The following is a 13,375-nucleotide window of genomic DNA, read 5'->3' on the forward strand; positions in this document are numbered from 1 at the left end:
GTTTTTGAAATATATACCCGTCTTGTTGCTGGGAAACGATTGACCAGCTTTGTTATTAGTCCAAGAAAATTGTTCAGCTTGGAATGTGTCTGAATCCATCATTAGTATGCAAGAATGTAGGAATGTACCAAGAAAATTATTTTTCTGGAGTAAATTGTAGTGTATTTTACTTATAAATTGTCAAAAATTGCATGGAGATTTTATGAAAATGTGTGGATGTTAACAGAATGATGTCGTGTGGTCACAGTTGCGCAATAAATAATGGACTATTTTGGACGTAGCTATAAAATGTGTCACCGAAGTACTCGCACGTGTGCATGATTCCAATAGTTTGTGTTGTGGAGAAACTCCATTAGAAAATAAGTATTGTGTAATTTGTAGTGAGAATGTATTCAAATAGATTTATGTTTATGAATCTTGTTTTTTTCAAAGTGTATTTATATAATAAAAATTGTTTATAAAAATGCTTTTTATACTTTTTCGATAGATTGAATTTACAAATGTGTTACGAATTTCTGATAGTTTAGGCTTTGTGTTCTTGTGAACGGGAAGACATTAAACTGTTGTACAGTGGACGTCGATAAAAGCAAACGTGTTACGAAAGTTGTGAAATCATGGTACTGTTTTGGCATTATACGACATGCAGTTCCCTTTTGATGGATTTTATGTGACTGGCCGTGTTATCGAACTGTATTATGTAAATCTGCCCGAGAAAATCTGCGAGCAAAGTTTAAATTACCATTTTCGCGCTGCGTATAGCCTGGAGTCGTCATCTAAGTATGCACAATTGTTTGTCTCGTGTTCCCCGGTGCATTTAAAACTGCCTTTTGTATTTGGGGGACTTTGTGTGACTGACCGTGGTGTAGTAGTGTGTATTAAATTACGTTTGTGTCTCAAGGAGGACTGAAAAGTGATTTTCATTTACTTCGTCTGTTATAAATCAACTGTATTAGCTTCCTTCGAACTTCCTATTGCCATCGGGATTATGTCTACTACACTCAGCGGTGTAGTTCGTATCGATCTTCTTGTATGAAACGCACCCGAACCCGGAGTTTCCAAAATAAATAAATAATAATACGTACCCTCATGTATACTTCAAGTTAACACTAAAACAAAGTCAAAGGTTTTGAAAGTGATTTGTTGCCTGTTCGCCAATCCATTGCTCCAAAACACACCTTTAAATACTCTTATTTTCCCAGCATCGAGATGGCTCTGCCAACTCTTGTTAAATTAGGTGGGAGAGATACATCTTTCATTGTTAACATATTAGGTGTCAGTGGTTCAATGTCTTAAGCTTCATCAAATAGCTTGTTGATTGGCCTGCTATTAATTATGTATTGTACTTCACACATAAAAGTCTGTAAACTCTCATCTGTTAACAGTTGTTGTTCCATAATGGATCTCAGTAGTTTTCTTATGGTGCGTATTACAGCTACAGTTAATCCCTTTTGTATAAGAAACCCGGATATCTTTGCTTTATTTCATTTGTCTATCTCTTCCTTTAACTGTTTATTGGCTTCGATGAAGTTAGTTCCATTGTCTGATATGATGTACTTCACCTGTCCTCTTCTTGCTATGAAACGCCTCAATGCTTTGATGTCAGTACTCGATTACTCAGCTATTTCAATATGTGCAGTACAATTTGCCAAGCAAGTAAAAATTACTCCATATCTTTTCACTACACTTCTTCTTCTCTTATTTTCAATTGGGCCAAATAGGTCAACACCCATTCTTGTGAATGGTGGTTCATTAGAAGATACGCGCTTAACTGGTAAATCAGCCATCTTCTGAATTCCAATACTTCTTGTTGCAGAGTTAGCATGTATATGTCATGAATTTGTTTTCGTGTATCTGTTGACCGACTTAATTAGCTGATTATTAGCTGAATTGTTGTGTTATGTCTGTCATCGTGTAGGCCTATTTGAAGTTTTGGACGGAACTTGGCTCAGTGATTTGGAACTAATTACCAGATAATCGTCGCCATTTTGACAGTTTATATCCATAGTTATTAATGTAGTGAACGATTAATCAAAAGATATGACGTATTCAGTACTTAGTGTGATTGGCTTTATGATTGAAGGTTACGCCCTAGAGTCTTTTTACTGCATTGTAATTGGTTAGAGTTTTGAAAATGAATAAAGAGAGTTTTGAGTTGATCTTGGCGAATACTCCACGATAGACGCAGTCAAGTGCAGTCCTGGGCAGTCGAGAGTCCGAGAGAGTCCAGGGGCGAGCCTTGAGGCAGTCCAGTCTTGGGCGAGTCTTGGTTCAGCCTTGTGAGAGTCTTGGGGACTTTTCCCCAGGGCGCTGTGTCTTATAGAGTGCTCCACAGATCGACTAAGACGAGAGCTGAAACGTATTTTGTTGTGTGTGTCTTATTTGACTGTAAAGTATAAGTGACTTTCCCGATCCCGTACCTCAAGGGGACGAGATAGAGAGACGAGACGAGTTTCCCCCCTGACAAGTGTGGAGAACTCCCGAGTAGAAGAATTTTACCCCTGATATATAATCCAATATTTCTTCGGATTCTTAGTTCGCAAATTATGTAATTTCTCCTAAAGTGTCCACCATTCTCATGAATATCACGTAGGATTAATTCAGATACATCTAGGTAAAATCTTTAGGTAAAATCAGTGGATGTTTTTTCTCATCTGAGAGGTTTGCTCGACTCAATCAACCGCCTACCCATAACAGACTATATGTTCCTAATGCAGGAATCAATTTGTAGAGACGACTGGTTCGCTTCACATACTTCTCTTTTCCATTAAGTATGGCAACTTCTTCTGCAAAGACTCTGTTGTTCAAATTTAATGATAGCCAGTTCAGCATCACGTATGTCTTGTACAGTCAACACAGAATCTACATTCTGGTGTTTATTCTCCAATCGGATATTCAACTTTTTCTCGAACTTCAACAGCCATGCAACTGCCTTCCTTAGCTGGAACCAATTTGAGTAATGTTGTATTAATTCAGCAATTGGATTTGTTCTTGAGACTCGTGGTCCATAAATGCATTGACTATTCTCGTGAAAGTCATCTATAGACTGTCTTCGTGAACATTCATCTGCTGGGTTGTCCTTAGTGTTCACATATGACCACTGCGCAGGTACTGATCCTTCTCGTTCCAGTGCCACTCTGTTTGCAACTGAAGTGTGAAATCTTGTATGCTTCTTATTTATGTACCGAAGCTCAGTCATGCTATCGGTCCAGTAAAATGTCTCATCCACTTTCATTTCCATCTCTTTCTGTATGAGTTTATTCTGTTTCACTGACAATGTTGCTGCTGTCAACTCTAATCGTGGAATAGTCATTTGTTTCATTGGTGCCACTCTGGCTTTGCCTGTTAGAATAATACAATTAACTTGTCCATTCTGATTCACCATCCTAATGTATTACACTGCACCATAACCCAATTCACTGGCATCAGAAAAATGGTGTAACTAGGTATTTATTGGTTTACCAAATTTTCTGGTTTCAGGCACCTATTAATCTTGAAGTTCTCTACCAACTTACGTAGGTCCTCCAGCCACTTATTCAATTTTTTATGCTGTTTGGCAGGAATTTTAGCATCCCAGTTCAACTTACTGTTACATGGGTCTTGGAGTATAACTTTGGCTGGCAGAATCACAGGAGCTGCAAACCCCAATGGGTCAAACATAGAGTTGACAATACTCAGTATGCCTCCTCTGGTAGTTGTCTTTTCTTTGATGCAGTTCCTGAAACCAAATGTGTCGGCTTCCACATTCCACTGCATGCCTAGAGCTCTTTCTACTGGCAACTCATCCATTTGTAAGTTCAAGTCTTTAACTTCTTTAGCTCTCTCCTTTTTTGGTATTGCTCCCAGTACCCATCTATAATTCTTATCCATTTGGTAAGTCTGAAGCCACCTTCCTTACAAGTGGTCATAATATTCGTAGCCAAAGTTATACCCTCTTTCATTGTAGGCACAGATTTTAGCATATCATCACCATAGAAATTGATTCGTATACTATCAACAATTAAGGCTTCTGTATTTGAACTATCTTCAGCTGTCCCTTCTAAAGTGTAATTGGCACAGCTTGGTGGTGAAGTTGCTTCAAAGATATGAACTTTCATCCTATACTCTACTGCAGGCTTGCTAGTATCACCATCAGGTCACCACAGAAAACGTTGAAAATCTTTCTACTCTGTGATATGTTAACTTGTGAAAACATACTTTCTATGTCGGATATCAATGCAACTGGTTCTAGACGAAAATGTATCAATCACCTACTAATGTGTCGGTTAGATCAGGACCTTGTAACAACTCCTTATTGAGTGATGTCCCCTGGAATTCGGCACTGCAATTGAATACAACCCTCAGTTTCTTCTTTTGTGGATGTCGTACACCATGATGTGGAATATACCACTTCTTGCTCTCTTTTCCCGGCATCTCTTCTAATGATACTGACTCAGCATAAACTTTGGCAAATACAGTTTCCATAAACTGATTATATTCCTGGTGATATGACAGATCTCTTTGTAATTTCTTTCTCAGCTGTTTCAGTCGCTGTTCGGCAATTGGTCTATTGTCTGGCATCTGGCCATCTTCATTACGAAGTGGCAATGGTACTTGGTAATGTCCATTTATGTGTTGTACTTTGGCTTTCATGATTTCCATGAACTTGTTGTCTTTAATTGGCCTCTCTGGCTTGTCATCAATAATTCATTCTGGGAATTCTAAATTAGGTAATTGGTTAACTGTTGATTAAGGTTTTGTCCAATTTGAATTCTGTTCACAACTGCATGCGAACTGTGTTGACTTGAGTCTTCTTTGTGACGAGCCCTTTTCAGGGATCCATTAACAGCCCATCCTAAAACTGTCTTTACAGCATAAGGACCATTATCTTCGCTGTTTATTACTTCCCATTGCTCAAACGCTTTGGGTGCACTGTTACCAATCAACAAGCCAATATCTGCATCTATACTTGGTAGATATACTTTTTCAAGTATTACCAACACTGTATGTCTAGCTGTGTCAAAATATCCTCTTTAGAGACAGGTATCCCACGCTGTATGTAAACCATGGGAAAGTTGATTCTAGGTTCACAATCATTCAAATTCATGACTTCTAGATCCTTAATTGCATAACTGTCTGTTCCTTTACATCCAGTTACAGTGTGTAGATTCAGCTTTGTTAGCTCCGCTGTTGACTTTGTCGAGCAGAGCTTATCAAATGAGTTATTGTCCGTGTCAATGTTTTCCTTTATCGACTACTTCTTGAAAACTAAAGCCTGATTGATTTGATACTTAGTGTATATGTACCTTGGGTAGACTTCTCTTAGATTTGTTCATTTCATGATGATATTTTCAATTCTCTAATTTTTGTGAATATTTTTGTCATTTACGGTAAAAAGTGATATTTTCGATTTCTTGTTGAAAACCGCAAGTCCAATTGCTTTGATATTACATATATAGGTACTACATGTGGACCTCTCTCAGATTTGTTCATTTCGTGATGATATCTTTAATTCTCTAATTTAAGTGAATATTTTGTATTTTTTGGTAAAAAGTGATAATTTTGATTTCTTGTTGAAAACAGCAAGCCCTGTTGCTTTGATACTGATATTGTTCATTTGCTAATGATATATTCAGTTCTTCAATTGAAATGTGCATTACTGAGCGAAGCTATCTCAGCTGACAGACTGCTTGTTTTGTGTCCACCAACATTCAGCTGTTGTCTGATCCTCGCTACCAGTATCTATGAATGCGTAGGATTCTGTTGACAAACCTGTAGACTTACTTCTTACTCTAACTGGTATGATTACTGGCTTCCCAGTAATTTCTTTTTCAGCTGCTTCTTGTCTTTGTTGTTTTTACTGGCAAACCTTTTACACTTTTGTATCTGGTATGAAGTGTCTGAGCAACACAAACAAAAGCAAAAGCAGTATACTTTTCACACTGACTGCGTTCAGCTGTCATACCATAAAGTCGAGCAAATCTTTAAATTGGACTGGTCGGGTTAACATGATGCCCTCCGATTTCCGTCTCCAGGGTTCTTTCACTCTATATGGTAATTTATCCACCAACATCATTATATTTTTGTGATTGTCTAGCTTCCTTAAATGCACCTTGCCCTGCATTGCATTGTGGCACTTAGTCAGGAATATCAAGAAATCATTTAGTCGAACTTTATCTTCTGACTTCACCTGTGTATGTTGTGTATGTCATTTCTATTCTGTGTGGGTTACCATATTTTTCATCTAGCAATTTTCTTGCTGTAGCTTAACCATTTCCATATATAGGTTCCATATATATGCAATTACTGACGGTTTCTTTTGGTTCACCCTCTGTGTACTGATCAAAGAAATAAAGCCTATCTTCTGGGTTGTCTGTATTGACTTCTATACCATGCTTAAATGCCTGGATGAATCTTTTATATTTCAGTGGGTCTCCTCTGAAATTCAGTTGTGTCAGTTCCAGCAATCGACTGTCATGTGAATTTATATAGCCATTACTGCTGGTATCCAAGTGATTTCCTTTATTTAGTATAATGCATGATGCACTATTATTAATACCGTGGCTTTTCTTTTTGTCATCTTGTTTTTCAGTGTTGTATGTACCACCATTACTTGTATTTGTGATTTTACGATTTGTAGCATTTTCTTTTATTTCTGGTTCAAATGCTGCTTGCAAATATTGTCGTTCTGTGACTTCTCAACTTGTTTCATATGCCTTGTAAACTTCAAGCTTTGCATCTTGTACAGCGATTTCATTCCTTATGTCAAACATTTATATTTCCTGTTCAGTTTTTAAATCAAACAGCTCCATTTCCCGTTTTGCCTTAATGCGTCGTTAAGGTAGTTTTTGTTTTTCTTTCAATGTGGAATTACGCGTCATCAACTCAGCTTTTTTAGCCAATATGCTTACCTTGTATGCATTAATTTTAACACGAGTAGAACGACTACCAGCTTGTGACGATAATTTACTTCTAATACTATCATGAGATCTTGGTACATATTCCATGTAATCCTGATGGTTTAATGTCATCCACATCTCTGGAAAGATCGCCACCAATACTCTACTTTCTGTTTAAACTTGTCACACTCAACAAGTCGTGGAGCTACCCAGGCGTCATAGTCTAATATTTTGCTCTTTTGGGGTTATAACTGTCTGTACTTATTATCAGCCTGTTTGAAATCCATTCCATGCCATTCCTGTAATTGATGTTCAACGTGAGAAGCGTGATTCTTATCTAGCAATACTATTTCGATCTGATGCCATTTCTCTGTAACTTTACCAAGGTATGCTGACCTGGAAGCTTCCAATCTATTTATTTGGTCTTCTTTAGACTCTTGTGTTTTAATTGATACACACTTTGGTATTGTATCAATTTTAACAATTGTAGTGGTGTGGTCACCTTTGCCAAATAATCATGATGACGCTTTGATGTCGCCACTTTCCTCATTAGATTTGCTGTCCGCCAGTTTAGATTTAGTACATATGTATATTTCCGATTGTGTTTCTATGTTACTCATTTTGACGATTAACATGCACTATGTGGACAGATGTCACTGTTATAAAATATGCTGATACACGCTAGTCAATACTCAAACATTAATCCGTAGCAGGAAATACTATTACAGATGGTTCGCAAATTCGAAATACTTCAAAGCATAGTGTTCTAGAACGATCAGTTTAGTACGCGACTTGTAATTAATCAGAAATACGTTCCAGTGTTTGTAGAAAACGATTAGTTATGAACGCGAATTGGAACTCAGCAGAAATACGTTTTCGCGTTCGTAGAACAACTTTCAGATCTCACTTGAAACGTTGGGTTTGAATCATAACGAATATACAAACCGTTTGTAGTAATAATGAACTACTTACTCATGTTCTAATATCTTCTAATTTCACTGAATGACGGTGACGTTATCCACGGAAAACTCTTGATTTCGTGACGTCGCAAATAATTCAAACGTCGCTTCCCATATCGGTACATTTCAGTCTTTCAACGACGCCCTATATCACAATTTCTGTTGATCACACCGTTTTCACTCATATACGCGCACCCTTGTACGTTTGTAGCTTTCTAATTAGATAATATTCATAGTTACTCGTCCCTCACGTAGCTTGACCATCAGTATCTTGAAGTAGGAAAAGAATTGACACACAAAGGCGGTCTCACCTCAACAATACAAATATAAACTCAATACTTCTAAACTGAATTACAATAGTTGGTACTTTGCTACATCAGACCATTATTACTAATTGTCTAGGGAGTAACTGACCTCAGTTTTCCGGCTTTCAGGTAAAAACGATGTGGGATCTATCTCCGTCGAGTGCTATCGATGAACTGACTTTTCTGTCTAAATGTTCCAGAAAAAGAACGTATATCGTGAAATATCATACGAACGTACAATAAAAATACAATAAAACTAAATGGCGGCTACAGTCACTATAGTCTAGGTTGTTATAATTGTTGTATAATATAAATTTGATTACCGGTATTCGGAAAAGTCAAACAATGCTCCAAGACCAGCTTTTATGACAAGCCAGTGAAATTTTGGAAAGGATGGGCACTTGGCCGAACGTGAACCCTGGATCAGTAGTAGAAATGCCCCAAAAATGGTGGATGGGCACTGAGTCGGACGAGTACAGTAACATCATTGTAATTATTCCCTGTATTGAAACAATGCAGTTTAGCCCTCAATTTCATAATAATTACACTGAAATCGCAATGGTTTGTATCTCTGCAGTTGTTATATTTACAGAAGCACATACTTGTATATTTCATATTCTAAATGCTTTTCATTTGATGAATGCCTCTGGGAGATGGCTGTTGGGCACACATGCCGGACCTCAAGACCCAAGGTTTCCGGAAGCCCACTCAGTTAGCCATTGGTGAGATGTGACTATGTCACGATGGTGACCTACCTCAATAAGCAAAGGGAAACAAAGTCAAGACGCTCGAACAGATTGACAGAGACATCCAAAACACCATCATAGCTTATGTTCTATTGCGAACTCTGACCAAATTGGGCAAAATTCAGTCTGCCAGTTTCTCCTATGCCAGTGTTGTCTGGCAATGGACGTGTCACACACACTAGTTTTGGGTAAGCTAACTGTCAGTGTCCTGGTAAATCCCTAAGAACTATTCCACAACAGCAAAGTCTTGTAGCAGGTCACTGTGTGTGTGAGTTTATCATCGTCTGACCTTTACACGACTTCCAGTGCCCAAGATGCCAGCACCATGGTCTAACGCTGCACCATCACAAAACGAATGGGAGTAAGAGCTCTCAGATCAATCATCTTGGATGTAATAGCCTCTGATTCAAAATAGCTGACTGGTGGACTTTTACATGCATACAGTTCTATAGGTCACAGTTGGAGACAATTCTATTTATCACATCCAATTTACTTATCGAAGAGTTGAAGTACATTATACAAAAACTAAAATCATGAACAAGAACACAATTCTAAAGTTTTAAAACACCTACACATTTTTATTCATATGATAATAATTCTATGAATACCGTAAGTTGAAATGAATAAATGTATTAAAAACTAATTCTTTGAAGCATTTTTTTTTCATTTTTCTAAAACAATTAATTTTTCAATGATATTAGTCCCTATTTGTATTTGTCCAAATTAACAAGTTTTGTCTAAATAATAACTTTAAAAAAATTAAATAAGGCATGTCTGAAATTCCCCACGTTATAATTGGAGTGTTTGCATTGGATTGACCTAGTTGTTAGTGACGGAACTAGTCCTTAACTATTTCATTTTATGTATCATGTTGTTTCTATATTGTGGAGTGGATATATATTCCATTTGACTGTTGCTATGGAGACAAATAGCACTGAATATTTGAGACATATCAGCTGCTATAGGAATTATTATTGTGTTGTGTGATTTGCTATGTGCTCATTGATGACAGTGTCAAATAACGAATAAACGTATGGTCAATGTATTTGATGTGTCTTTGCATGTTATATTTTTATAATTATTATCATTTGGATTACAGCGCCCTCTATGGTCGCAACTGTTATCAAGTCCAGACTACAGGATTATACGGAATCAAGGAAATACAACGTTAAAGCTTATTGTTTATTTAAATCTTTTTTGTGTGCACAGTCTGAAGTTTAACACTAGCATACCCCCAGTTGTTTTCTACACCTGTAATAAAATAATATAAAATAAAAAAAACTGTTTTTGTCCGTTGTATTAACAGCCGACTTCCTTGCATTCTGTTGTGATTCTGATAAACAATTTTGAAAAATAAATGTCAATTGCGTAAAAATGAAGAGTGAACGCAAAATAGCTGTGAAATAAATAGAGCAGCGCATTGGGTCACCACTATTTACGCAGTTTACATTTGTTTGTTTTTTCAAGATTTTTTACCAGTCAACAAAAATGTATATGGTTCTTTTTTTGAAATATGTCATGAACAGGGCGGTTTGGTTTCTGTTTAATTATAGAAATGATTCAAACAAATCTTGCTAAATCAAAATTGTGTGCGACGACATCGACAAACTTGAGGGCGAAGCTGTAGGGATCTTGTTAGACAGCGACAGTGACGCCGACTTGGACTTTGAGGGTTTTGACTTTGAAGATGGCCATGAACGTACTACAAATTACAGATCCGAGATTGTTTTTTGAACAACTACGAACTTTTGTAATTTTCACTGTGTAAATTCGTAAATTATTATTGTCTGTGTATGACTGTTGATCCGGTATTTGTCAAAACCGGAAATAATTTTACGTAGATTTTGGTTCTTTTTGAGTTCACGCGTAATGAGCGTGTTTGTCGGCACTCGGAAATCGTAAATTCGAATGATTCTTCACTGTTGATTTATATGGAAATGTTACCTATGTTGTTACATTATCGAGACCAGTAGTTAAAAGTTCACGAAAGTGAATAAATATATCATACAAGGCCGTTCGAATATCGTAGTGGCCCTCGAAGGATGTATAATTTTGAAACATTACCAAACATTAAATGGCCTTCAATTTCAATTAATTTCAAATGACTATGATGGATGAGTGGTCAGGTGATCGACCAGTTCCAAAAGTAAAGTTCAATCGGTCGAGGTTAGTACATGCGTGGTAGACTACCTGAGAAAACCAGCCGGTGAGTTTTTTGTTTGTTTTTTGCAGTCTGCACCTCTTTGGTCTAAGCTGTTGAAACAGCGTGCAAAGTTGCCCAAACCGATTGCAAAGCTGGTAGATTTCCGTGTTTATTTGATGTAAGTTGTTGTTATATCTAACCCTCCAGTTATAAAGTATGAAAAATGAATAAAATCCATTTGAAGCCTCCCATGTTAGCAGACAGTCATATGAAGCGGCCGTAAAATAAACAAACACACCCTAAAAATGTGAAAAGCGATTGAAAATTCGGTGGATTGGCGTGTATATTCCCCCTAAGTCATTTCATAGAGAACCCCGCAGTTAAATTTAGAACAAAAATATGTAAACGTCTAAAAAAGCTATTTATGTTAGTACATTGTACCACTACCCAAGCGCAAAGTGATTATCAAAGTGCATACAAAGTTGTGAAAATCTCGAGCAAAGTTGTCAAATTTACATGGAAATGTTACCTATGTTGTTACATTATCGTGACCAGTAGTTAAAAGTTCGCGAAAGTGAATAAATATATCATAAAAGGCCATTTGAACATCGTAGTGGCCCTCGAAGGATGTAGAATTTTCAAACATTACCAAACATTAAATGGCCGTCAATTACAATTAATTTCAAATGACTCTGATGGATGAGTGGTCAGGTGATCGACCAGTTCCAAAAGTAAAGTTCAATCGGCCGAGGTTAGTACATGCGTGGGAGACTACCTGAGAAAACCAGCCGGTGAGTTTTTTGTTTGTTTTTTGCAGTCTGCACCTCTTTGGTCTAACCTGTTGAAACAGCGTGCAAAGTTGTCCAAACCGATTGCAAAATTGGTAGATTTGCGTGTTTATTTGATCTAAGGTGTTGTTATTTCTAACCCTGCAGTTATAAAGTATGAAAAATAAATAAAATCTATTTGAAGTCTCCCATGTTAGCTGACTGTCATACGAGCCGACTGTAAAATGAACAAACACACCCTGAGAATGTGAAAAGCTCTTGAAAATTTGGTGGATTTGCGTGTATATTTCCCTTAAGTCATTTCGTATAGAACCCCGCAGTTAAACTTAGAACACAAATACATATGTAAAAGTCTAAAAAAGCTATTTATGTTGGTACATTGTACCACTACCTAAGCGCAAAGTGATTAACAAAGTGCTTACAAAGTTGTGAAAATCTCGTGCAAAGTTGTCAGATTTACATGAAAATGTTACCTATGTTGTTACATTATTGAGACCAGTAGTTAAAAGTTCGCGAAAGTGAATACATATATCATAAAAAGCCGTTTGAATATCATAGTGACCCTCGAAGGATATAGAATATTTAAACATTTCCAAACATTAAATGGCCGCAATTACAATAAATTTCAAATGACTCTGATAGATGAGTGGTCAGGTGATCGACCAGTTCCAAAAGTAAAGTTAAATCGGTCGAGGTTAGTACTTGCATGGGAGACTACTGGAGAAAACCAGCCGGTGAGTTTTTTGTTTTTTTAGTCTGCATCTCTTTGGTCTAAGCTGTTGAAACATCGTGCAAAGTTGTCCAAACCGATTGCAAAATTGGTAGATTTGCGTGTTTATTTGATCTAAGGTGTTGTTATTTCTAACCCTGCAGTTATAAAGTATGAAAAATAAATAAAATTCATTTGAAGTCTCCCATGTTAGCTGACTGTCATACGATCCGACTGCAAAATGAACAAACACACCCTGAGAATGTGAAAAGCTCTTGAAAATTTGGTGGATTTGCGTGTATATTTCCCTTAAGTCATTTCGTATAAAACCCCGCAGTTAAACCTAGAACAAAAATATGTAAAAGTCTAAAAAAGCTATTTATGTAAGTACATTGTACCACTACCCAAGCGCAAAGTGATTAACAAAGTGCATACACAGTTGTGAAAATCTCGTGCAAAGTTGTCAGATTTACATGGAAATGTTACCTATGTTGTTACATTATCGAGACCAGTAGTTAAAAGTTCGCGAAAGTAAATAAATATATCATAAAAAGCCGTTTGAATATTATAGTGGCCCTCGAAAGATAAAGAATATTTAAACATTTCCAAACATTAAATGGCCGCCAATTACAATAAATTTCAAATGACTCTGATAGATGAGTGGTCAGGTGATCGACCAGTTCCAAAAGTAAAGTTAAATTCTGTCATTTGGTATCTGAAGGTTCTTGGGTTATGTTACCATCTTTCCACCAAAGAAACCCCAAATAATTGCGATCCTTAAAATCAACACCCACCTGCATGAACATGGCTTCAATGTCACATATTATTGCCACAGGTTCTTTTCTGAAAC

The 13,375-nt window shown here is 36.9% G+C and overlaps 1 protein-coding gene across 1 annotated transcript; it reads right to left on the reverse strand.

The window, feature by feature from the left end:
- Positions 1–4,239: 4,239 nt before the first annotated feature.
- Positions 4,240–4,629, reverse strand: LOC146734980 (uncharacterized). Its single transcript, XM_085507300.1, has one exon. It carries the CDS (start codon positions 4,627–4,629, stop codon positions 4,240–4,242), a length of 390 nt encoding a protein of 129 aa, XP_085363426.1.
- Between the last annotated feature and the right edge of the window lie 8,746 nt (positions 4,630–13,375).

Source organism: Saccoglossus kowalevskii, chromosome 13 (assembly GCF_978046115.1).
Source record: "Saccoglossus kowalevskii chromosome 13, keSacKowa6.1, whole genome shotgun sequence".
NCBI lineage: Eukaryota > Metazoa > Hemichordata > Enteropneusta > Harrimaniidae > Saccoglossus > Saccoglossus kowalevskii.

Bases quoted from the DNA above. Each gene is read 5' to 3' on its own strand.
- LOC146734980 (XM_085507300.1), bottom strand. From the start codon at position 4,629: ATGAAAGCCAAAGTACAACACATAAATGGACATTACCAAGTACCATTG.